The following is a 23,061-nucleotide window of genomic DNA, read 5'->3' as shown; positions in this document are numbered from 1 at the left end:
TTTAGGTGTAGTTAATATTATTTTGTGCGAAACAACAAGGAAGATGCTTTATTCCAAATATTATTTAATTACTTCTTAGTCCATACGTTTATATTTGTTAATGACTAATGATTTCAATTTAATCTCTTTATATATATTTATATATTATTTTAATAATCTTTTTCTTATGCCACTGCACTTCAATCACCACTATATATACTCCCCACTTAGGGAACCATTCTATTGCAATAAATTACTTACAAGAGAGACAAGAAATTGGAAAATTTGGTAATAGTTCATATGCATGGTTCATTATTCATTTTGAAATAATTATATATTGTACTATGTATCTTTTATTTTATTTTAACATTTTAATTATTATTTCAGGTAATTATATATTCAATATATAATACGTACAATGAAGACATGGGTTGTTTTATTCGTTGCCTCTCTTTTGATTGTTGGATCAATCGGTCGAACGGATCCTAAATTCGCTAACACGGAGAAACGAATGCTGCGTAACAATGAAGTGAACCGGAATGTTCCGGGAGGTCCGAATATATGTTATCATTGCTTGGGTGATAGTAAAGTTCCGGCTAGGGTTCCTCCCAGTGCTACAAACGAAGTTCACTCATGATCATATATTTTAGTTAATAGTTTCTTTTGAATAAAGTTACTCGAGATCATGATTTGAAATCGGAGTCTCTAGTAAAGTAATTTCTTTTACAAAGTCGTTGCGTTTTTTCTAGGTTGTATGCTTGTTTGTGATTGCGTGTGATCTTGCATGTAAAATAACGGTCGGTCGAGAGTTAATTAGCGTATGATTTATGTTTTTTCCTTTCTTTTTGGTTGAATGTATAATGTGAAAATAACACAGAGCGATGCTACGGCATGTGATTTGTGGTTCGTGATGGGTGTAATTTCTCGATTTTTGTATAATGTATAATTAATTTTCAAATATAGATGAGCTATTTGTTATAACTTGACTTTATACCTTAAAAAATGATTGTCCAATTTAATTTTCCATATTTTAATCTTGATTAAAAACAAGTACAACCCATCTATATTTTTTCTTGTATTTAAGTGATGTAAAATTTGTTTAATAATATATATAAAATACCATATAAAATACGATATAAAATTCAATATATACATTTATTAAAACTAAACTTTATAATTTATATATTAATATAATTATTTATATTATGAGGCATAAGAAATTAGATAAGAAAAGTCCAAGAGGCCTAATCATTCCGAAATTTGGTTCCCTTAGCCCAACTTAAACAAATTAATACAACTGGCCCAATATTTTTAAGCAAATTGATGCACCTGATATATTATTTTTTTTACTATTAAAAGATTTTTAAATAAATTTTATATATTTTGTGTAAAATATAAATAATGAACCACTCTTAAGTCTTAATACTAATTGATTTTTATTTGTAGAGTTGCACGTGAAAAATCTAGTTTATGCTCATAAATTATATATAGTAATTAATCATCATCAAGAACAATTTTAGGACAAACTTTATTTTAATTTAATTTCCACACTTATAAACATTTCATAAAAGCCATAATACATAGCAAAAGTAAATCACACACTAGCACACCATGCAAACAGAATTTAAATTAATACTTGAAAACATATATATAGATTGTTTCTTTGGCTTCTTATTACACACCATCTTAATCGTTGTCCCGTTGGTTATCGGAAATCATGTTAATTAATTAGGGCATGCGACGAGTACGCGGAGGGTTAACGAATTTAGGTTTCCCTTCTTCTGGAAACAAACGGTGCGAATCTGCTTCTGAACTATCCTCGTTCTCGTTCGAATCATCGTCATTATTGTCAACGATTTTTTCAGATCGATTTCCTTCAACATTTATTTTATTATTATTATTATTACCTTGAACAACCTCGTACACAGCTCTAGCAGCCTCCTTTCGACCAAGCTTCAACTTCTTGACGACAAGCATTTCTTCTTCATTAGCCTCGACGAATTTCCCAAATACCAACAAACACCCCACGACGAAAATGGCCAAGATCTTCATTATGTATCATCAATTACCTGTAATTACAAATTAAATAAAATATTAGATAATTAATCACATTCTTGAATTCATTACAGTTTAAATTATGATATCACATTCTAAGTAATTAGTACTTTACCAGTGTTTTTTTTTTCTCTCTGTATTTATAGATTTTTATTGATCTTATTGGCTTTCAGAACTTGACCATATATAGTAAATAAATTAGCTTGGCTGGTTAAATAGTAGTAATTTACCACTTGGTTAGTGGGGGTAATTTAATGCTTATTAGCACTAATGATAATACAAGTGGAGCACTTAATATTTGCCTTATAGTTATCTTTTTTCCACCAAAGTGGTAATAATTATGAATCAGATCCATATAAAATTTGGGTAAATTAAAAATTTCACGCTCATAATCATGTCAATATATATATATAGTCGTGACTAGCAAAATTCTATTAATTTAGCGAAATATTAAATTATCGAACTAATAATTTAGTTGGTTTTTACCGAGTCGGGATCAGAAAAAACTATTTATTTAAATGAGATTATTAATTTACTGTGTATATGTATATAATATAAGATTATTTTAGATATATAATTATAAAATGGAAATGGAAGATCTAATTAAGTAATTAACTAATTAACATATAATTGATTAAAGGAGAAAATAATTTGAAAGAGTATATATGATGATGATGATGATGATATAAGTGGAGGGAGCACTAATAATGTAGGTAGCTAGCTATAGCTCCACCTGAGAATTAATTAATGATGAGTTGAATTGACCATTAATTATTAATTAAGATAATTGTGTGCTGATAATCATACGATTAACGATATATTTTCTAGTATGTTCCCTCTTGGGAAACAAAATGGATCACACTTGGAATACAATCAACCAATAATATCTGAATAAACTTTCATATATCCTATTATTAACTGTATATATACTACTATTACATACACTTAAAACATATTCTTCACTTGCATTATAGTTAATTTATTTTTAGACTGAAATTTAAACAAGTCACTGCACGCATCATCATAAACCATATACGGAGATATTTATACTGTTTGTAATCACATTGAATCCATCATGAGAGAGAGAGAGAGAGAGAGAGAGAGAGAGAGAGAGAGAGAGAGAGAGAGAGAGAGAATCATAATATTCTCTTTATTCATTAGCGAATAGAGTGAGGGAAAAAGTTGCTCGACATAGATCGCCATTGTTGATTATAGTGAGAGCTCCGAGAGTTGCGTTCTCGAGAGTAAAAGATACGTTTGTAATCTCACTTCTTGGATCATCAAATAAAATCAAAGTGGATGCATGTAGATCATTTCTTCGATCGAACCACTATTAATAAATACGTGTTTATTTTCTTGCATTCGTAAATTAGGGTTTGTTCGATCTAGCTAGGGTTCTTCATCATATATTGATTCTGTTTGCGTGATTTCGCCTGCCATTATTTCAACACTTGGAATAACACTTAATTAATTACACATTGGTTTCACATTATTACACATTATTTTTATTCAAATCCACACATTGCGATTTATTACAGATCATTAAACACCAACATTAATTCATAGTGCCATTTTTTTGGCAACTCGAATTTAACCTTGCTTACACATACCTATCATACACAAGCGCGCGCGCACACACACACACATATATATATATATATATATATATATATATATATATATATATATATATATATATATATATATATCATACAACAACCCCATATCGCAATAATCATGATATAGATACATAAAACGACACACATGTATGTCGTTTCTAGAGAGAACGGATTGGCGGATGCTTGTACTCGTTGCTATCTGCGAAGAAATGATGAGTGTTCTGGTCGGTTCCGGAACCTTCATCATCAACTCCATTGTTGTTGTTAGCTTCGGAACCTTTGTTTGGCGATCGATTAGTTTCCCGTAAAAGGTGTCGATTTTTCGCACCGGGCATTATTTCTTCCGCATGGCCGCCTTCAAAACTTGCAAGGATTATAGCACAAAGAACAAACAAAGTGATGATGATCCCACACCTCATGGTATATATGCTTGTACGTAAAAATCTGTTAATTTATTCAAAATAAGATTATAATAAAAAGTAATTAAGTTGAACAAAAATATGAGATTAAGTTAATTTCTTTACTAGCTACCTTCTTTCTTTCTCTTGTGTAGATCTTATTGTTCCAGCTGTCTATAATTTGATTTATATAGCGAAATTAATTAGTTACTGTTTTATTTTTTTTAGAAGTGGTAGGCCAATATTTAGGCACTAATGTAACAAGAAATTATTAGTGGAGCACTAATTAAATTAAATTCTTCAAACGTGTGTGTATAATTATTGAATTGGTTACATAATTCAATCTCTGAATTAAACCAATTAGTAATTTCCAATTGTCCATGATCACATATGTGAATCTTCAATTTTTATTTTATTTTTTATTTATTATTTTTTTTGTTTGTAAAATCAAATTTGGGCTTGGATATCTTTCGAGTTACAAAGGGCCTTTACATTTGGGCTTCAGTTTCGTAGGTTCGGATTTGGGCTTAGGTATATATACAATATCATATACATATATTTACAGATTTATTGTCTAGAATTTCGCGGGTGAATCGGAACGCACGACGACGACGAATTCGAATTTTGCTTCGCTTTGTGAATTTTCTGTATTTTCGTGCAATATACTTGCTTGTATTCATATTTACCTTATTCTGATTCGTTCATGCTTATCAAATTAGTGTACTGATTTGATAATCATTGGATTATTTACTGTAATTTGGATGATAATCTCGAGCTTAATCAGCATATGGTGATGGCAGTTGTTAGTCAACCTAGGCTTTAATTAATGGCGTTTCACTTTATGCTGTTTGCATTACTCGTTGTTTATACCCTCGATTGAATCTGCAACTCCACGATTTGAATTGAATTCTTCGATAAAATCCGAAATCAAAATCAGGAAAAAATCAACGTCGTCACTCGTCATCAAATCCGGTAGATTCCGATCGATTGAGTGGCGTGCTGGACAAGATCCGTTGTCAACAATGAATCCTTCAAGGAATTTGAACGAAGGAGCAGATTTAATGAGGTAATTTTTCCAATTTTGTTTCGTTACAAGCGACGCTAGTATTTTGTTTGGCTGTAGTTTACTAAATTCTTTTGTGGTTTGCAATTGGATGAAAAAGTTTGGAGAATGATGGTGGATATATCATCATGTTGTCCGGGAAGAAAAAGAAAGGAAGGAAAGGGATGGGCAAAAATCAGGTGTGAACACTGAAATGGTTACGGGTGATTTGCGTCGATTATTGATTTTGATCGGCCTTTGAGTTTTTATGTTTGTTTACTTAAGGTATTTGAAAAGCTCGATACATTGAACAAGCCTGAATTAAGCAAATCCCGGAAAAGAAAGTTGAAGAAGCTCGAGGTACGTTGCATAAAAGCTGAACTCTGGAGAATTTTAGTATAGATTTGAGTACTTGATATGTATTTATAGTTGTATTGAAGTGTTAGGTGTTGGTTGATCTGAGTTTTTAGTGTATATGAAGAGAAGGAAAAGGAAATGCTGCTATCGGAAAGCATGGAGAAGTTGGATTAAGAATATTGCCTTTCGGCCTTCTTTTGTGATTGAATGTTCTTTAAAATTCATTTAAGATTTTAATCTGATCAAGGGAATTTGGATTTTGATGCTTCGTTTGTTTGACCGTTAATTTTTCAGGAAGTACAAGATTGGGGAGGATGTGTCACTTATGAGGTCTTCGAAGAACGTCGGTCAGGTTTGTGTTCATCGTATGATATTATTCTATTGGATGTAGAAAAAAATGCCGTAAATCATGAGTTGGCCCAATCGACTACAGGTTGAAACTGTTCGTGGAAAGAGGAGAAGAGAAGTTGAGTTTGCTAATGCGGGTTTACAATTGCCTGATAGTGATCAGCCTTTTGCGAAGAGGAGAACCGAAAATGCATATCACGGCGCTGAAGTACTTGAGGACAAAACCCAATCACCAGCTAGTTATTTACAACCATGTTTAGCAGAACGGGTGATCCTTAACGACACGTCCATCTCTGTTCGATCTTCTGAAAATGAAGTATGTGATAGTCCACCTGTTATTTCTGATGGGTGTGGTGTGCTTTCTGTATCAAGGAAGTTGCTAATGAGTCTATTGGAAAATCTTTGTTAGAACTCCCACAAAAGTCTCTTCATTCATCAGACGACGAAGAAGAAATGATTACACCTAAGGTATCTAATAATTTGTCAGAGCAGAGAGAGGTAGAGGACCTCTGTCAGAAACTGCGTCGAGCTTCTCGAGAGATAGTCGCTAAAGTAGTCAAAGGAAGTAACAAGGCTTCTTCCATCTCCGAAGAGAAACCTCCAAGAGAAAACGACATGGATTAGATTAGCGAGGAATTTGAATTTCAAAAGAACTCTGTCCATGAAATTACTGAACGTTTTGATCGTGAAGATTTCTCGGAAAATGAATCTAAAAATGCAGAGGAGGAAGGTAAGAGCTCTTCACCTGGCCCGCTTCGTGTTCTGCCGCTGCATGCCATGCTTTCTGCAAAGTAACAGCTTCGTGTATTTGAAGAGGGCAGTGAAGAAGCCTTGTCGTTGTAGCAACTAATGTGGCCGACCTCTTTGACTATTCCAGGAATAAAGTATGTTGTCGACACGGGAAAAGAAAAGGTCAAGAAATATAACTCTTCGAACAGTATGGAAACATATGATATACAATGGATAAGTAAAGCTTCTGCGGCTCAGCGTGCGGGAAGAGCCGGAAGAACTGGGCCCGGACACTGTTATCGTCTTTATTCCTCAGCAGCTTTCGGTAATTCATTTCCCGATTTCACACAAGCTGAAATATCCAAAGTGCCAGTTTATGGGGTTGTCCTGCTAATGAAATCCATGGATATTGGCAAGGCAAGTTATATATAATTTCTATTTTTATTCAATTTTAGTTATTTCTTGTACTTTTACCATATATTATTATTTGTATTTGCAGGTTGCAAATTTTCCTTTTCCAACCCCACCAGAGTGCATTGATCGATGCAGAGCGTTGTCTGAAGGTTCTAGAAGCACTGAGCGAAAAGGGAAGGTTGACCCCTCTAGGGAAGGCCATGGCTCGCTATCCAATGAGCCCTCGTCATTCCAGAATACTTTAACCGTTATTCAGATCATGCAAAAGGCGAAACATTGCTCGAGTGCAAATCGAGTTTGGCACACGCTGTCGCAGCAGCTGCAGCTTTAAGCTTGTCGAATCCCTTTCAAATGCGCATTGAAGATGGTACAAGAGAGGATTCGAACGAAAAAGTTGTCGACATAGAAGAAAAACCGAGGAAAATGAACTTCTCTAACTCAACTAGCGATGCTTTGACCATAGCTTCCGCACTTCAGTGTTTCGAAGTTTCTGAAAACCCAGAAATTTTTTGCAATGACAATTCTTTACACCAAAAGACCATGAAAGAAATGTCCAAGCTGAGAAAGCAGCTTCTTCAGCTAGTTTTCAAGTCAAATATTAGCGATTCAGAAAACGAGTTCTCGTGGAATCATGGTACCGCCGAGCATGTAGAATGTGCATGGGCAATATGAAAACCCTCTTCAGCTGAATGAAGAGGAAAAAGTCAAAATCAAGGAGATTCTGAGGAAGGCTATCTTTGCTGGTTGGGCAGATAGAGTTGCTAAACGAATGAAAGGAGCTTCAATCTTGTCACAAGGAGAGGAAAAAGTCAAAGTCAAGAGAATACGATACCAAAAAGCTTGCATGGTCAAAAAAACGGTTCCTCCATCGACGGTCATTTACTTCCAAATGTCCACCGGAGTGCTTGGTCTACAACGAATTATTACAAGGTAAGAGACCTTATATAAGTGTGAAAGCAAATTGGCTTCCTCAATACGCTCGATCTTTGTGTACTTTCTACGCCCCACTTTTGGGGTTGAAACCCTACTATGACCCTGTATCTGACCAAGTCTTCTCGTGGTCAACTCCGACTTTCGGCCCGCATCTATGGGAGCTTCCGCCTCATAATTTGCCGATCGAAGATCGGTTTACTAGAGTTACTGTATTTGCTTAGCATTCACTGCTTCAAGGGCAAGTTCTGCCGTGCCTAAAAGATGATCGGAAATTTATGGCAACTAAGGCTGAAATCATTTTGCAGCCCGAGTTGCCGGGGGTTAAACGGGTAGGTAGTTTATTAAATAAGTTAAATACCGAGGGGCGAGTTACTGACGGCTTTGCGAAACTACGAGAGTTATGGAGTGAAAATCGGGAAGCATTGTTTTCGGAAATCGAGGATTGGTTTCAAGACGGGTTTCGAAGTGTTCGGTTTAAGGAACTGTGGGCGGAGATGATTCCGGATTCCGAAGAAAGGTTTCGGTAAAAAGAAGAGGTATAAACTTGCAAGCATTTCTAGAGGTTTATTGCTTATAGGTGTATTAAAAAAAAAAAAGAAATTACTTTTGGAAATTCCATTTATTTATATATATACTTCTAATTTCAAAAAAAGAAAAAAAAAAATCAAAAATCGAGTTTTGAAAATTGGAAAGAAAAATATTGTTCAAAAATTAGAATTTTTCGGAACGAAACCGGCGGAAATTAGAATTTTTGTTCCGACTTTTTACTCTTAGTTGTCAAACATTCTTTAGTTGGAAATGCTAAAAGTGCTACTCGAATAAAATTGTTTTTAACAACATATGAAAGTGCTGAAGTAAGAAATAAAGGAAAAGGCAAAATAACAGAAAGAAACAGAATAAATTGCGTCAGCTCATAATTCATATTTCATAATCCTCTGTTCCCGCAATTCTGAAAAGAGAGAATTAGGGTTTTTCTCCTCTTAATTGGGCGTCGGATTAGGAAGTTTCGCTGGTTTCAGAAATTCGCTCGTAATTGATCGGAACCCACTCCGACGAATTGCTTCCTAATCTTCATCACAGGTGATCGTTAAGTTTTCTTTCTTTTCCTATTTGCAACACTTTATAGTGCAATATAGCTATTTGTGTTAAGATTTGTACCCAGTTTAATTACTTCGCAATTGTGAAATTCTGCTTTAACTTTCATTATTTGTTTTTTTTTTCTAATTTACTCAGTGTTCATACACCCTTGATTGAATCTGCAATTTCAGAATTTGAAATCGATTCTTCGGTACAATCCAAAATCAAAGAACGAGGAAGAAGGATGACGTCATCAACGTCGTCATCAATTCCAGAGGCAGAAAATTCCGATAGAATTAGCGGCATGCCAGACGATGTCCTCGTTCACATTCTCTCATTTCTCCCAACTACGATCTCTGCAAAAACAAGCATTCTTTCAAGAAGATGGAGGTTTCTATGGGCCTACGCCCCCAATTTAATTTTCAAAACGGACGACGATGTAGACTCTGACATCGTCTACAGGGTTATGCTGCTACGCAGATCGGAAAACATCAATACTCTCCGCATGACGGGGTGCTTCCCATGCACCGAGTTACAATTCGACACGTGGATCGCCTATGCTGTTATGCGAGACGTGCGGAATCTTGATCTTTGGGTTTCAGGTTGTCGTATTCTTCCTCAGTGCCTTCTCAATTGCAAGACCCTAGTCGATTTGAGGCTCACAAATTGCAGTGTAATCCCCGAGGCGGGGCCCATTTGTTTGCCTTGTCTGAAGAATCTTCATCTAATTCATGCTAGATATGAAAGTGACGAGTCACTCCCTCACCTTCTCTCTGGTTGTACAATGCTTGAGGAGTTTGTACTCATGTTAGACGAAGACTCGCTTTCTTGTTATAATATATCGTCACCCACAATCAAAAGGCTCACGGTCCATTTTCACTTTAGTGATTCCACATCTTACGAGTGCAGGTTGGTTATTGATACGCCTGCACTTGGATATCTCGAAATATGCGACCATTTCGGCAAATTCGCACCGTTAATTGATGCGGAGATCCATCTTGAAGAGGGTAAGATCAAGAAGTACGATTTTCTTTATTGTCGATCCATACTGAATTTTATCGATTGGCTCGGAATCCTGAATCCCAAGAGCATGCGGTTAAATGTATCAGCGTATCTATCTGAGGTATAAACGTTGGATATTTGTTTTATCAGCTCGTTGTGCATTTTCTTTAGTGATGGTAAATTGGGACGTGTGATCTTACTATAGTGTAATGTGTGCTTACTTCAGCAGACTGCAGACTCGGAATTCTTTGCGGGGAATATAAGTTTTCCTACCTTAACCAAACTTGAAGTGGTTGCTGATTGTTTCCTCGTCTCGCAGTTCCTCAAAAAGGCTGATAATCTTGAAATCCTTATTTTCCATGAGGTTGGTTTGTTTGTTGATGATGCAAGAAAAACGATTTTTTTAGCTTCTCCGTTTTATTTCTTTCTTACTGACTTGGCTTTTTTTTTTTTGGCTTTTTTCTTGTTGTTATCAGGTAAGTGAAGAAGTACAGAGCTATGTTTGGGTTGAACCACCACAAGTGCCTAAATGCCTATTATCACATCTTAGGGTTGTAAAGTTCGCTTTCAAGGTAAACGAAATGAATAATTTCGCATTGGTAGGATTTCTTTTGAAGAATGCTCGAGTTTTGGAGGAAATGGAAGTACAATATTCCGGGACGTCTGATACCGATGAAAAGATCAATGAAATGGGATTATTTGAACGAGCATCAAAGAAGTGTTCAGTTACCTTTGTTAAGGTTGTTTACAGATAATTGTAAGCAATGAAGTGCTTTATTTGGCCTTATAAACTTTCAATTTTTTGTTACTGTTGTTTTTGCGAATAAATATATTGTTTTCCTTCATTATTCAAGCAATTTTAAGTGGATAGAAATTCAGAAACTTCCTAGATTACTTGAACTGGAAAATGATCTTGATTGTAATACGGAAGTAACCAAATACTTTGATCCAATTTCCAATTTTTTCGGAAGTATTAAACTATTTTCAATTTCAATTCCAAAATTTTCGAAATCTAATAATTCGTTCGGGTTCCAAATATTTTGGAATTTCTAAAATTTTCAAACAGTTTTCACAGATTTTCGGGAAATGAGACAAAGCAACGGACGACGAAAAGGAAATGAAGGTTTACTTTCCTGTTTTAACAGGTTTGGAAATTGGAAAATCCATTTATTTTCTATATATCTTCAAATACATATAAAAAAACGAAAGGATCGGGAATCTGGATTTGAAAAATTGAAACTTTTTCGATCGAAACCGGCGAAAAAAAAAGAACCAACTTTTACCCTAAGTTCTTTAGTTGGAAGTTGGAAATGCTAAAATAAGAAATAAAAGAAAGGGTAAATTACAACCAACCCCTGAGGAACGGTAAGTTGCAAAAGATCCCCTTCTATTTGGGTAATTACAACAACCCATCAACTATAAATGTTCTTATATGTCCACCCGTGCGGTTTCAAATTTAGTGGAATATTCTTTATTATATGGAATATTATCACTTTTGCACCCATTTTATCCCATTCGAGCTCCACATTTTGAAGCAAAATGATCATAAAATGTGTTTTTTGGCTTGTATATATGAGATTGTGGTGCATCAGAAACTGTATTTTTACACAAAACGACTACAAACTAGAGTAGATTCCACGGAATCTAGATGATTATGTTGAATTTGACACCATAAGGGTGGAGGTGTAAGAAGATTCATAGTAAGGGTGATAGATGTAATTATCCAAACAATAGGGGGGTTTCGTAATTTGATCATACCTCAGGGGTGTAGTTGTAATTTATTCTAAAAGAAAATGCAAAATAACAGAAAGAAACAGAATAAATTGCGTCAGCTCATAATTCATATTTCATAATCCTCTGTTCCCGCAATTCTGAAAAGAGGGAATTAGGGTTTTTCTTCTCTGAATTGGGCGTCGGATTAAGAAGTTTCGCTGGTTTCCGAAATTTGCTCGTAATTGATCGGAACCCACTCCGACGAATTGCTTCGTAATCTTCATCACAGGTGATCGTTAATTTTTCTTTCTTTTCCTATTTGCAACACTTTATAGTGCAATATAGCTATTTGTGTTAAGATTTGTACCCAGTTTAATTACTTCGCAATTGTGAAATCCTGCTTTAACTTCGATTATTTGGTTCATTTTTTTTATATTTACTCAGTGTTCATACCCTTGATTGAATCTGCAATTTCAGAATTTGAAATCGATTCTTCGGTACAATCCAAAATCAAAGAACGAGGGAGAAGGATGACGTCATCAACGTCGTCATCGAATTCAGTGGCGGCAGTAAATTCCGATAGAATTAGCGGCATGCAAGACGATGTCCTCCTTCACATTCTCTCATTTCTCCCAACTACGATCTCTGCAAAAACAAGCATTCTTTCAAGAAGATGGAGGTTTCTATGGGCCTACGCCCCCGATTTAATTTTCGAAACGGACGACGATGTAGACATCGTCTACAGGGTTATGCTGCTACACAGAACGAAAAGCATCAATACTCTCCGCATGACCAGGTGCTTCCCATGCACCGATTTACAATTCGACACGTGGATCGCCTATGCCGTTATGCGAAAAGTGCGAAATCTTGATCTTTGGGTTGAAGGTACTCGTATTCTTCCTCAGTGCCTTCTCAATTGCGAGACCCTGGTCGATTTGAGGCTCAGTTATTGCTGTGTAATCCCCGATGCGGGGACCGTTTATTTGCCTCGTCTGAAGAATCTTCATCTGATTGAAGTTGAATATGAAAGTGACGAGTCACTCCCTCGCCTTCTCTCTGGTTGTACACAGCTTGAGGAGTTTGTACTCAAGTCAGACGAAGAGTTGCTTTCTTGTTATAAAATATCGTCACCCACAATAGAAAGGCTCACGGTCCATTTTTACTTGAGTGATGCCACATCTTATGAGTGCAGGTTGGTCATCAATACCCCTGCACTTGGATATCTTCAAATATGCGACGGTGTCGACAATTCCACACCGTTAATTGAAGCTGAGATCTATCTTGAAAAGGGTAGCAACAAGAAGTACGATTTTCTTTATTCTCGATCCATACAGAAATTTATCGATTGGCTCGGAATCCTGAATCCCAAGAGCATACGGTTAAATTTGTCATCGTATCTAACTCAGGTATAAACATTGGATATTTGTTTTATCAGCTCATTGTGCATTTTCTTTAGTGATGGTAAACTGGGACATGTGATCTTACTATAGTATAATGTGTGCTTACTTCAGCAGACTGGAGAATCGAAATTCTTTGCGGGGACTGTAAGTTTTCCTACCTTAACCAAACTTGAATTGGATGCTGATTGTTTCCTTGTCTCACAGTTCCTCAAAAATGCTGATAATCTTGAAATCCTTATTTTCAACGAGGTAGGTTTGTTTGTTGATGATGCAAGAAAAACGATTTTTTTTTAGCTTCTCCGTTTTATTTCCTTCTTACTGACTTGGCCTTTTCTTTCCTTGTTGTTATCAGGTAAGTGAAGAAAAAAAGAGCTATGTTTGGGTTGAACCATTACAAGTGCCTAAATGCCTATTATCACATCTTAAGGTTATAAAGTTCGTTAACACGGTAGACAAAATGAATAATTTCGAAATGGTAAAATTTCTTTTGAAGAATGCTCGAGTTTTGGAGGAGATGGATATAATATATTCCAAGACGTCTGATACCGAGGAAAAGGTCCGTGAAATAGTATTATTATGTAAACGATGTCGAGTTACTCGTGTTGAGGTTGTTAAACTATAATTGCAAGTAGTGAAGTGCTTTATGCAGCCTTGTAAACTTTCAATTTTTTGTTACTGTTATTTTTACGATGAAATATAATGTCTTCCTTCATTATTCAAGCAATTTTAAGTGGATAGAAATTCAGAAACTTCCTAGGTTACTTAAACCGGAAAACGAACTTGTCTTGGGATAGTTAGAACATTTCCGGAGATCGTAAAACCCGTTCTGGTTCCAAATATTTTGGAATTTCTAAAATCTTCAAACAGTTTCGCAAATTTTCGGGAATGAGATTAAGAAAAAGAAACGAAGGTTTACTTTCGAGTTTTAACAGGTTCGGAAATTGGAATATCCATTTATTTTCTATATATCTTCAAACATAAAAAAAAAAAAAAAAAAAAAAAACCGAAAAGATCGGAAATCTGGATTTGAAAATTTGGAACGGAAACGATTGTTCCAAAATTGAAACTTTTCCGAACGAAACCGGCGAAAATAAAAAGAAAATGAACCAACTTTTTGCCTAAAACAAAAAATTAAAAGAAAAGGCAAAATAACAGAAAGAAACAGAATAATTGCGTCAGCACATAATTCATATTTCATAATCCTCTGTTCCCGCAATTCTGAAAAGAGAGAATTAGGGTTCTTGCCATATTAGGGCTTCTCTCCTCTGTATTAGGAAGTTTCGCTGGTTTCAGAATTCGCGCGTAATTGATCGAAACGCACTCCGACGAATTGCTTCGTAATCTTCATCACAGGTGATCGTGAATTTTCCTCTTCATTTTTATTTTTTTAATAATATACTCTGTGTTTATACCCTCGATTGAATCTGCAATTGCAGAATTTGAAATCGATTCTTCGGTACAATCCCAAAATCAAAGAATCACGGAAAGGATGACGTCATCAATGTCAGTGGCGGCAGTAAATTCCGATAGAATTAGCGGTTTGAAAGACGAGATCCTCGTTCGCATTCTCTCGTTCCTCCCAACTCAAACCTGTGTGAGTACAAGCATCCTTTCAAGAAGATGGAGGTTTCTCTGGGCTTCTGTCCCTAGTATAATTTTCGAATATACCGACTGCGAAGACAGCATCTATAGGGCTATGCTGCTCCAAAGAGTGGAAAGCATTAATACACTTTGCATCTCTGGGTGGAAATCTTTCAAATGGTTTCAATTCGACACGTGGATTACCGTTGCTATTACTCGAAACGTCCAAAATATTGATCTTAATATCGAACACGACGGTGATTTTATCCCTCGGTGCCTTTTCAATTGCAAAACCCTCGTTGATTTGAGGCTCGTTTGGTGCGGTGTCATCCCCACCGTAGCTACCGCGTGTCTGCCTCGTCTGAAGAATCTTCGTCTAATTGCTGTTACGTATGAAGATGACGATACCCTCAACCACCTTCTCTCTGGCTGTCCATTGCTCGAGGAGTTGGAACTCCAGTTAATCAGGGAGTCGAGAAACAATCTCTATTGTAATATATCATCACCCACGATTGAGAGGCTCACAGTCACTTTTCGGTTTATTGATTCAGAACCTTGCGAGTGCAGGTTGAGGATTAATGCTCCCTCGCTTCGATATCTCCAAATAAGTGACCGAATCGGTGATGAATCCCGTTTATACCCCTTATTTGAAGCGAGTATCTACCTTCATATGGATAATTCGAAACAATTAGATTTGTTTTACCCTCGGTCCGTGTTGAAATTTATCGATTGGCTAGGGCTCCTCGATGCCAGGAGCCTACAGTTAGATTTATCATCATATTGTAGTGGGCTATGTAAGATTGAGGAATTCACTCGATCTTTCATCAATTCACTTAATGAGGTATTCACTCGATCTTTCATCAGCTCACTCATTGTGCATTTTTTCTTTATTGTGCAAATGATGGTAAATTCGGACATGTGATCTTATTTGTACTGTTGTGGTGTAATTGTTTGCAGATTATAGACTCGAAATTCTTTGCGGGGACTCTAAGTTTTCCTACCTTAACCGAACTGCAATTGACTGCTGCTTGTTGTTTTCTCACAAAGTTTCTTGGAAATGCTAATAATCTTGAAATTCTTACTTTCTCCGAGGTTTGTTTTTTGATGCAAGAAAAACGGGTTTTTCCTAATCTTTTAGCTTCTCCGTATTATTATTTATGACTTTCGTACTGACTTGGTCTTTTTGTTTCGTTTGGTGTTGTCGGTATCAGGTAAGTGAAGAAGGAAAAAGCTGGATTTGGATCGAACCACTACACGTGCCTAAATGCCTATTATCACATCTTAGGGTTGTAAAGATTCTAAAAATGGCGGACGAAACGAAGATGTTTGAATTTGTTAAGTATCTTTTGAGGCATGCTCAAGTCTTGGAGAGGATCGAATTAGCATATTCCGTGCCCGTGAAATCTGAGGAAAAGATTCTTATGCAGGAAATCTCGTCGTTTGAACGAGCATCCAAGGCATGTGAAATTGCATTTGTTGCGGCGGCGGCTAAGGAGGCTGATTCGGACGATGAATAATCGTAAGTTGTGTAGAGTCTATAGATACATATTGAACATACATTGTTGCTTCATTCTGAACCTTCTTTTCTTTTTTGTGTAATATAATACAGTAGCCATTAACAAACCATATATAATATAATCTCTTGTTACAAAACATATTACTCTATCATATTGTTCTTCCTTTGGATATTAATTTTGAGTTATGCATTGTTCCACTTCTAATCATAGTAGTTTCAGTAGAGTTAGCCATGCTTAAAAGATATTTAATATATATCTAGTTCGATTTTAGAAAGATAATACATATAAATATATTATAAAGACTCAAATATATTTGAGACAGTTATCTAATGAAATAAATTGTTCATTATAGGTATGAGCAGTTGTGGAGATTTTTGCAATCTACAACATTATGAATCTGAATTTGGTATAACTCAAAACACAGAATTTGAATCTAAAGAAATACTGCACTACCAATAAAAAATAAATTAAATAATGACGTGTAAATTCTTTTCTGAAAATATCCAAAATAAGATATTTTCCCAATTATGATTATTTACTCATCTATTAGCGACTTAACTCTGATATAAAATAAGGAAACAAAATTCTGATCTTTTAATAGATAATATACCATATGTAAAAATTAGATTCCGTAATTTTTTTTTTCCATAATTCAAATATACTATATATAGTACTTTTACCAAGTGATTGTAATTGCCAGCTCACTCAATATCTGCCACGTCATTATTTTACTTCCAATGTCTGAAATTTCCTTATTAAAAAAATCCCAAGTTATGGAAAATTTTATTTCTAAAACATAACTCAGAACTCTATAAATACAACACTAGCAAAACGTTATCCCCTACTCGTATACATTGAAAGACAATTTGCAATAAGAATTAATTCAAAGTTTTTGCATGATGGAATCATCAAGATCACAAGCATATCAGATGGAGCACCAACCTTTCGGAAAATTGATCCGAGTTTTGGCGATTGATGGTGGTGGAGTTAGAGGGATAATCCCCGGAGTTATCCTCGAATTTCTCGAGTCACAACTTCAGGTATGTGTATGTATTAATTAGCTCTTACTTTTCGATTCGTGTACTGATTTTTTCTTTTCTTTATCAATATTTGATGCATGAATGTATAATTATTTCAGAAATTGGATGGTGAAGATGCTCGACTTGCAGATTACTTTGACGTAATCGCAGGCACAAGCACAGGAGGTCTCATCAGTGTAATGCTTACCGCTCCAAACGAAAAGAATCGACCATTGTTTGCTGCGAAAGATATTAAAAATTTCTACCTTGAGAACTGTCCGGAAATATTTCCCCAAGAGAGGTACTACTTCTTTCTCTCTTTCTTTCTTTCTTTCTTTCTTTATTTATTTATTTAAATTTTGAATATTAGCTCCGAAATTTAACGTACTTGGAATTGGTTGTAGGGATAATCTTGTTAGTCACACTGCAACGACGCTCAAGTGTTTTTTATCTGGTCCGAAATATGACGGAAAATATCTTCGAGCCCTACTCAAGAAGAAACTTGGAAACACAAAATTGCATGAAACATTGACAAATATTGTTATTCCAACTTTTGATATTAAAAAGATGAGCCACACTATCTTCTCCAGCTATCAGGTATGTTTGTGTGCTTTTCATACTGATTTATTATTTATAATATATTATCCTATATATTTCATTTATTAAGGTCACGTCTTTTATATCGATCTTATTGTTAACTATTTAGGTAAAAAACGACCCAAGCTTAGATGCTTCGCTCTCGGATATTTGCTTAGGAACTTCAGCCGCTCCGACTTATCTCCCAGCACACTACTTCAAAACAAGAGATTCAAAGGGCAAGAAAACAAAATTCAACCTTATTGATGGCGGGATTGCTGCTAACGATCCGGTAAATATCTTACACTAATTAATATTTTTTTATAGAAATTTCTATGGCAATATAAGCCGAAATTCAAGAATAGATTATTAATATTTCTTTTATGGATTTGCTTTGCATGCAGTGTTTCATAGCAATAGCTGAAATAATAAGGATGAAGATGGATGAAGAAAATGATAGTATTTTTCATCGAAGTCCAAAAGAAGAAGGTCGATTTCTAGTATTGTCTCTAGGAACTGGTTCAGAACAAGTTCATAAGTATGACGCCAAAAAAGCATCAAAGTGGAGTACTTTGAGATGGTTGATCAAAAATCGTAAATCGAAGCCCTTGTGGGATGTCATTTCTCAAGCTATACAAAACATCACTAATTACTACGGTTCCACTTTTATTGGAGCCCTTCACTCTAGTGGAAATTTTCTAAGAATCCAGGTAATTTAATTTTTCTTCCGATGAAGTTTAAATTTAATTTATTTCACATGTAATATCATTCTAAGCAATTATAAATAAATATATATGTTTTTTTCAGGACGAGACTTTAGTCGGTGTAACGTCGTCTGTGGACGTTGCAACAAAGAAGAATTTGAAAAATCTCGTCAAAGTTGGAGAGGACTTGCTGAAAAAGCCAACTTCAAGACTGGATTTGCGTACCGGAAAATACGTTCCATCTGCTGATCAAGGAACAAACGAGGAGGCGCTTATTCGGTTAGCAGCAATACTTTCCAAAGAGAAACGGCTACGTCAGGATATTGTTAGGAAAAGAGAATCATCCGATTGGAACGATTTTCTCGAACGTTGGGGGATTGATTCATCAACTGATTATTTTTTTAAGCAAAGTTGATATGTCATCCTCTAGTCTCTACTTGCATTAATTTAATTTTGTTTTTTTTTTTTTTCATTTTTTTAATTGAAATTTCTCTAGTTCTGGTTGTATGCACAGATATTCATGATTCAATACAAGTTATTTTTATAGTTCTTTGAGGCATGAGTGTTTTTATAGTTCTTTGAAGAACAATTTGGGAAGAAAAAATGCCACATCATTCAAAGTCAAAGTTATATCTTTAAATTCATTAATGAGGGGTAAGTGTTACATTTGTAACTTTAAGGGGGTAAGTGTTACCACCCTTATAGTTTAAGGGTGCAAACTGTATTTAGCCCAAATTTGAACAAGCAAATGTGCTTTCTTTCAAGAGGTTAAAATAAATAAATAAATAAATAAGTGAGAAAAGCAAAAGGGATAACAATTTAAAAAAGAATGAAGTCATAATAAGTGAGTGAGAGATTGCACATGAAAATGGGGCCGGGCCAACTATGCGGGCCCATATTCACCACATGGCCCAAAGGCCCCAACCGCCCAATTTCATGTTGTCGCATTCAAAATATATTAGTTTAAGAACATAGTGTCCAAAATATGCCACGTCAGAAAAAATTGCATAACATAGTAATTTAATTTTCATACCTAAAAACCCAAATTTACTTTAAAAAAATTACTGTTCGTATTAATTACGAGTAATAAATCTGAATTAGAAATCAATTATAAATCCCAATAAACACCGCACACAACCGATTAAAATTATAAATATTAGTGTTTGGTTCGGGTCCGGATCGTGGGTCCGGGTTCGGATCCTCCGCATGTGCCCCGGTGATTTCCTTTAAAACCTCCTTATTCCCACCCTTCCACCATTTCTACTCCATCACCCCCCTTCCTTCAACAACCCGAAAAACCAATCCATCAAAAACTCCATTTCCATTTTGCTTATATATATATATATATATATATATATATATATATATATATATATATATATATATATATATATATATATATATATACATACATATATAGGTTAATATATACCCCTGAATTTCGCCGGTGAATCATTGGTGTAAGCGCACCAGAGGAATTTCTTCTTCAGAAGGTGATCCGTTTGACGAATTTTTTTTTTCCCTTTATTTCCGATGTTTTTCTTTGTATTCAGATTTATCTCGTTCATGCTTATTTGCTGCGATTTTGATGATTATCTCGAGTTTAATCAGTATTTATTGCAGTTTGATGGTAATTAGTAGTGTATTTAGGCTTTAATTTTGTATTACTTTATTTGGTATCGTCTTTGAATCTACTCCGTATTTCTTCTGATTCTAATCCGTTACGATACGCTCGATTGAATCTGCAGCTCTATAATTCGAAATCGAAACCAGGAAGCGATGATTTCATCACTGTTATCGTCAAATCCGGCGCTAGTAGATTCCGATAGATCATCCACGAGAAGAAGAAAGAGGAAGAAAATCCAGCACCAAACACAAAATCAGTCAGAAATTACAGAAATCAATCCGACGATCCAGTGGAAATCCGACGCTCAGCAGCAAATCTACTCATCAAAACTCCTCCACGCGCTGCAGCAAGTCCGGCTCAGCGGCGGAGCTCAGACTTCGGCTCCGAGACGCGTGCACGACGCCGCGTACAGAGCATTAGCCGCGACGGCGAAGGGACGGTCGAGGTGGAGCCGAGCTATACTCACGAGCCGGCTCAAACTGAAGTTCATGAAGAAAAACAACACGGCGAAACGACACCGTAGGGTGATGACGTCAATCACCGCCGGCAGCTGCCGCGCGCAGAAGAAATCGAAGGTGAGCGTTCTCAGGTTGAAATCCAAGTGTTTGCCGGCGTTCCAGCGCAAAGCGCGCGTTCTCGGTAGGTTGGTTCCCGGTTGCCGGAAACAGCCGTTGCCGGTGGTTTTGGAGGAGGCCACCGATTATATCGCCGCCCTCAAAATGCTGGTATATATTTATGTCCTTTTCACATCAATTTACTTTGTAATTATTTTATAATAATAATAATAATAATAATAATAATAATAATAATAATAATAATAATAATAATAAGCTGTTTGTCTCAGGTACGAACCATGAGTGCGTTAGCCGAGCCGCGTTCTGTTTCCGGCTCATCTTCAACTGGCTCCACAATGGCTCTTGGTGGGCTTAATCAGCTATAGCTCAAGCTAAATTCTCCCTATCAAATATGGGTTTTTTCTTTTTCTTTTTCTTTTTCTTTTGGAGATTCAGATATTCTCCCATCTTATGAATATCCTATTGTGAATTATATTTTATTTTTAATTTTTCAAAAAAAAAAAAAGAGAGTTTCTGGTGATGTAACTTGTAAGATTAATATATATTATTTCATAAGTTGGATAATTAGGATTTATGATGAAATAATGTGGGATTAATTAATTAGGTGCAATGAATCCAGGTCACAATCTTCTTTATTCACGTGGTGCTAACTTTTTTTAATTGTATTTAATTTTGCAATAGGGTGTTGCTTTAAGAATAATTGAGTTTCGAATCTTTGCCCTTTATTTTAATTTAATTTTACTGTACAGAAATGGTGTTTCACATAACTCCAATTGGACTAAAACAGTACCTATTATTGTCTATTAAATATAGGTTGTGATATAAAGGAAGCTAAATGCTTGCATGTGGTTTGTTACTTTTGGAATTACTATTGAATAATGCATCCATTTCATTATTATTAATTGTTTCTCTCTCTCTCTCTCTCTCTCTCTGTCTCTCTCTACTCTCTCTCTAGGCGTTCTATTATGAAATTAAATTATTATTTTGAAAAAAAGAAAAAGAAAAAGGAGGATCTGAGTTAGGGTTCTTGGGATTGGTATAATAATGACAAGGTTTGTGAAGATGGGGAGTCAGTTAAGAATCAGTTTTTACTGCCCATACCTTATCATAAGCCCACTAAAGTACAAAGAGTAACCATGTGTTGATCTATGAAAACGACGTCGTTCTGCATGTTATTATTATTGGAAAATGAATATATATGGACCCTCTTAAATTCCTAATTCTACAATTATAATTATTTTCTTCTTCTTACAACTTTAAATATTTTTTGTATTGCATTGATATTTTGTGGTTACATAATTTATTACATGCATCTTCCGATCACTTTTTTCCATGTACAAGTTGACTTTTCTCGTTTCATGTTCTTCTCCCACTGTCATTTTTTTTACTTTAATTAATTGCTTCGAAAATTTTATTTAATTTGATTTGATAAGTTATAATTTCATATGTAGTGTGTACAGACAGACTACAGTACTTGAATTACATGCTGACACATCTGTGATGTATGTATGTATGTATATGTATGTGTCTTTGTACGACAAATGCTCCCCATTACCTGTGGCGATTTTAATTCGAATTGATGTGGATTTCTTTCATTGCCATATTGGATTTTATGGGTCTGCTAAAAAAAAATTAAATTAAATTTTAATTAAAAGGAAATATAAATAAGTTGAATTATATGATTAAATAAAAAGGAGCAGAAGAAAAGAAAAAGGAATAATAATGGTTAAAGTGAGAGAAAAAAACAGAGCAGAGCACACATTTGGTTACACAGTTACACAGAGACACAGTGCCATTGAATTGTGTCTCAATACTTTCATGTGCACCAACACCAGAAAACACATGCTCCACTCCCCTCTGCCTCACTATTTCCCTACCCCCCCTTTTTTTTTTTAATAATTAATTATTTTTCTCTCTCAATTAAAAATTAAAATAAAAATTCATTAAAAAATTTGTATATATTTGCAGTCTACATTTTAATATAATTATCGTGTCTAGGGGTGTAAATTAAATAGCTCTAATTGAGACGAACGCGCATTCAATTAAAATTTAAACGAGTTTTAATCGAGTTGAACACAAAAATTCTAGGATAAAAAGTTCTCATGTGCATATTAATATTTTATTATTATTTTTTAGCTTTTATTACACTACAACATGGCTACAGGACCTAGTTTTAATTAAAAAAAGCTAAACAAGTTCTTAATCCACCATTAATTAGTCCATGAGATAACTTAAACGGTGAGCAAAACAGATCCAACAGAAATCATGTTGTCCCAAATAACTGCAACATGTGTTTGTTCTGAAATCATTGTCTCTCACTTTTTTAAAAACTCGTTCGAATCTGACTCGATTGCTTGTCGAACAAGCTCGATACCTATTCAAATTTTAGTAGGAAA

At 35.1% G+C, this 23,061-nt stretch overlaps 5 protein-coding genes, 2 long non-coding RNA genes and 1 pseudogene across 14 annotated transcripts; 7 read left to right on the top strand and 1 right to left on the bottom strand.

Annotated features, from left to right (window-relative positions):
- The first annotated feature begins 192 nt into the window (after window positions 1-192).
- LOC148768941 (uncharacterized) lies at window positions 193-957 on the top strand. Its single transcript, XR_016031987.1, has 2 exons — window positions 193-267; window positions 367-957. It is a non-coding gene; the product is annotated as an uncharacterized LOC148768941 (long non-coding RNA).
- Window positions 958-1,493: 536 nt separating this feature from the next.
- LOC148768940 (uncharacterized) lies at window positions 1,494-2,302 on the bottom strand. Its single transcript, XR_016031986.1, has 2 exons — window positions 2,150-2,302; window positions 1,494-2,048 (listed from the first exon to the last, which is right to left on the bottom strand). It is a non-coding gene; the product is annotated as an uncharacterized LOC148768940 (long non-coding RNA).
- A 3,473-nt stretch (window positions 2,303-5,775) lies between these two features.
- LOC105966609 (ATP-dependent RNA helicase DEAH13-like) lies at window positions 5,776-8,474 on the top strand (annotated as a pseudogene). Its single transcript, XR_016032203.1, has 5 exons — window positions 5,776-5,802; window positions 5,884-6,114; window positions 6,171-6,266; window positions 6,423-6,944; window positions 7,027-8,474. The product of XR_016032203.1 is annotated as an ATP-dependent RNA helicase DEAH13-like (transcript).
- LOC105966610 (F-box/LRR-repeat protein At3g26922) lies at window positions 7,684-10,798 on the top strand. 4 transcript variants are annotated; one of them, XM_088820467.1, is made up of 4 exons: window positions 7,684-8,954; window positions 9,108-10,074; window positions 10,180-10,317; window positions 10,430-10,798. In XM_088820467.1, exons 2-4 carry the CDS (start codon window positions 9,196-9,198, stop codon window positions 10,706-10,708), a joined length of 1,296 nt encoding a protein of 431 aa, XP_088676593.1. In that variant the 5' UTR covers window positions 7,684-8,954; window positions 9,108-9,195; the 3' UTR covers window positions 10,709-10,798. The 4 variants fall into 4 exon arrangements, with proteins under 4 accessions (XP_088676593.1, XP_012846651.2, XP_088676594.1 ...); XM_088820468.1 differs by having other exon boundaries at window positions 8,768-8,954; window positions 9,143-10,074; window positions 10,183-10,317; XM_088820469.1 differs by having other exon boundaries at window positions 8,805-8,954; window positions 10,183-10,317.
- Window positions 10,799-11,780: 982 nt separating this feature from the next.
- On the top strand, window positions 11,781-13,781 carry LOC105966603 (F-box/LRR-repeat protein At3g26922). Of its 2 annotated transcripts, none has more exons than XM_012991186.2 (4): window positions 11,781-11,955; window positions 12,144-13,072; window positions 13,178-13,315; window positions 13,419-13,781. In XM_012991186.2, the coding sequence occupies exons 2-4, from the start codon at window positions 12,197-12,199 to the stop codon at window positions 13,686-13,688; spliced, it is 1,284 nt and encodes a 427-aa protein (XP_012846640.2). In that variant the 5' UTR covers window positions 11,781-11,955; window positions 12,144-12,196; the 3' UTR covers window positions 13,689-13,781. The 2 variants fall into 2 exon arrangements, with proteins under 2 accessions (XP_012846640.2, XP_088676592.1); XM_088820466.1 differs by having other exon boundaries at window positions 11,805-11,955; window positions 13,181-13,315.
- A 491-nt stretch (window positions 13,782-14,272) lies between these two features.
- On the top strand, window positions 14,273-17,204 carry LOC148768939 (FBD-associated F-box protein At5g60610-like). Of its 2 annotated transcripts, XM_088820462.1 has the most exons (5): window positions 14,273-14,419; window positions 14,503-15,488; window positions 15,605-15,739; window positions 15,859-16,166; window positions 17,078-17,204. In XM_088820462.1, the coding sequence occupies exons 2-4, from the start codon at window positions 14,556-14,558 to the stop codon at window positions 16,162-16,164; spliced, it is 1,374 nt and encodes a 457-aa protein (XP_088676588.1). In that variant the 5' UTR covers window positions 14,273-14,419; window positions 14,503-14,555; the 3' UTR covers window positions 16,165-16,166; window positions 17,078-17,204. The 2 variants fall into 2 exon arrangements, with proteins under 2 accessions (XP_088676588.1, XP_088676589.1); XM_088820463.1 differs by lacking the exon at window positions 17,078-17,204 and having other exon boundaries at window positions 15,859-16,300.
- On the top strand, window positions 16,553-19,015 carry LOC148768938 (patatin-like protein 2). Of its 2 annotated transcripts, XM_088820465.1 has the most exons (7): window positions 16,553-16,570; window positions 17,094-17,204; window positions 17,303-17,484; window positions 17,588-17,780; window positions 17,890-18,051; window positions 18,164-18,469; window positions 18,567-19,015. In XM_088820465.1, exons 1-7 carry the CDS (start codon window positions 16,556-16,558, stop codon window positions 18,876-18,878), a joined length of 1,281 nt encoding a protein of 426 aa, XP_088676591.1. In that variant the 5' UTR covers window positions 16,553-16,555; the 3' UTR covers window positions 18,879-19,015. The 2 variants fall into 2 exon arrangements, with proteins under 2 accessions (XP_088676591.1, XP_088676590.1); XM_088820464.1 differs by lacking the exon at window positions 16,553-16,570 and having other exon boundaries at window positions 16,939-17,204.
- An 855-nt stretch (window positions 19,016-19,870) lies between these two features.
- LOC105956940 (transcription factor bHLH148) lies at window positions 19,871-21,302 on the top strand. The gene is made up of 3 exons (XM_012980854.2): window positions 19,871-19,956; window positions 20,212-20,815; window positions 20,935-21,302. Exons 2-3 carry the CDS (start codon window positions 20,243-20,245, stop codon window positions 21,028-21,030), a joined length of 669 nt encoding a protein of 222 aa, XP_012836308.2. The 5' UTR covers window positions 19,871-19,956; window positions 20,212-20,242; the 3' UTR covers window positions 21,031-21,302.
- Window positions 21,303-23,061: the final 1,759 nt, after the last annotated feature.

The sequence above is a fragment of the Erythranthe guttata genome, chromosome 7 (genome assembly GCF_056151865.1).
Source record: "Erythranthe guttata isolate IM_541 chromosome 7, IM_541, whole genome shotgun sequence".
NCBI classification, from domain to species: Eukaryota; Viridiplantae; Streptophyta; class Magnoliopsida; order Lamiales; family Phrymaceae; genus Erythranthe; species Erythranthe guttata.
This window is presented reverse-complemented; position numbering and strand designations above follow the sequence as displayed.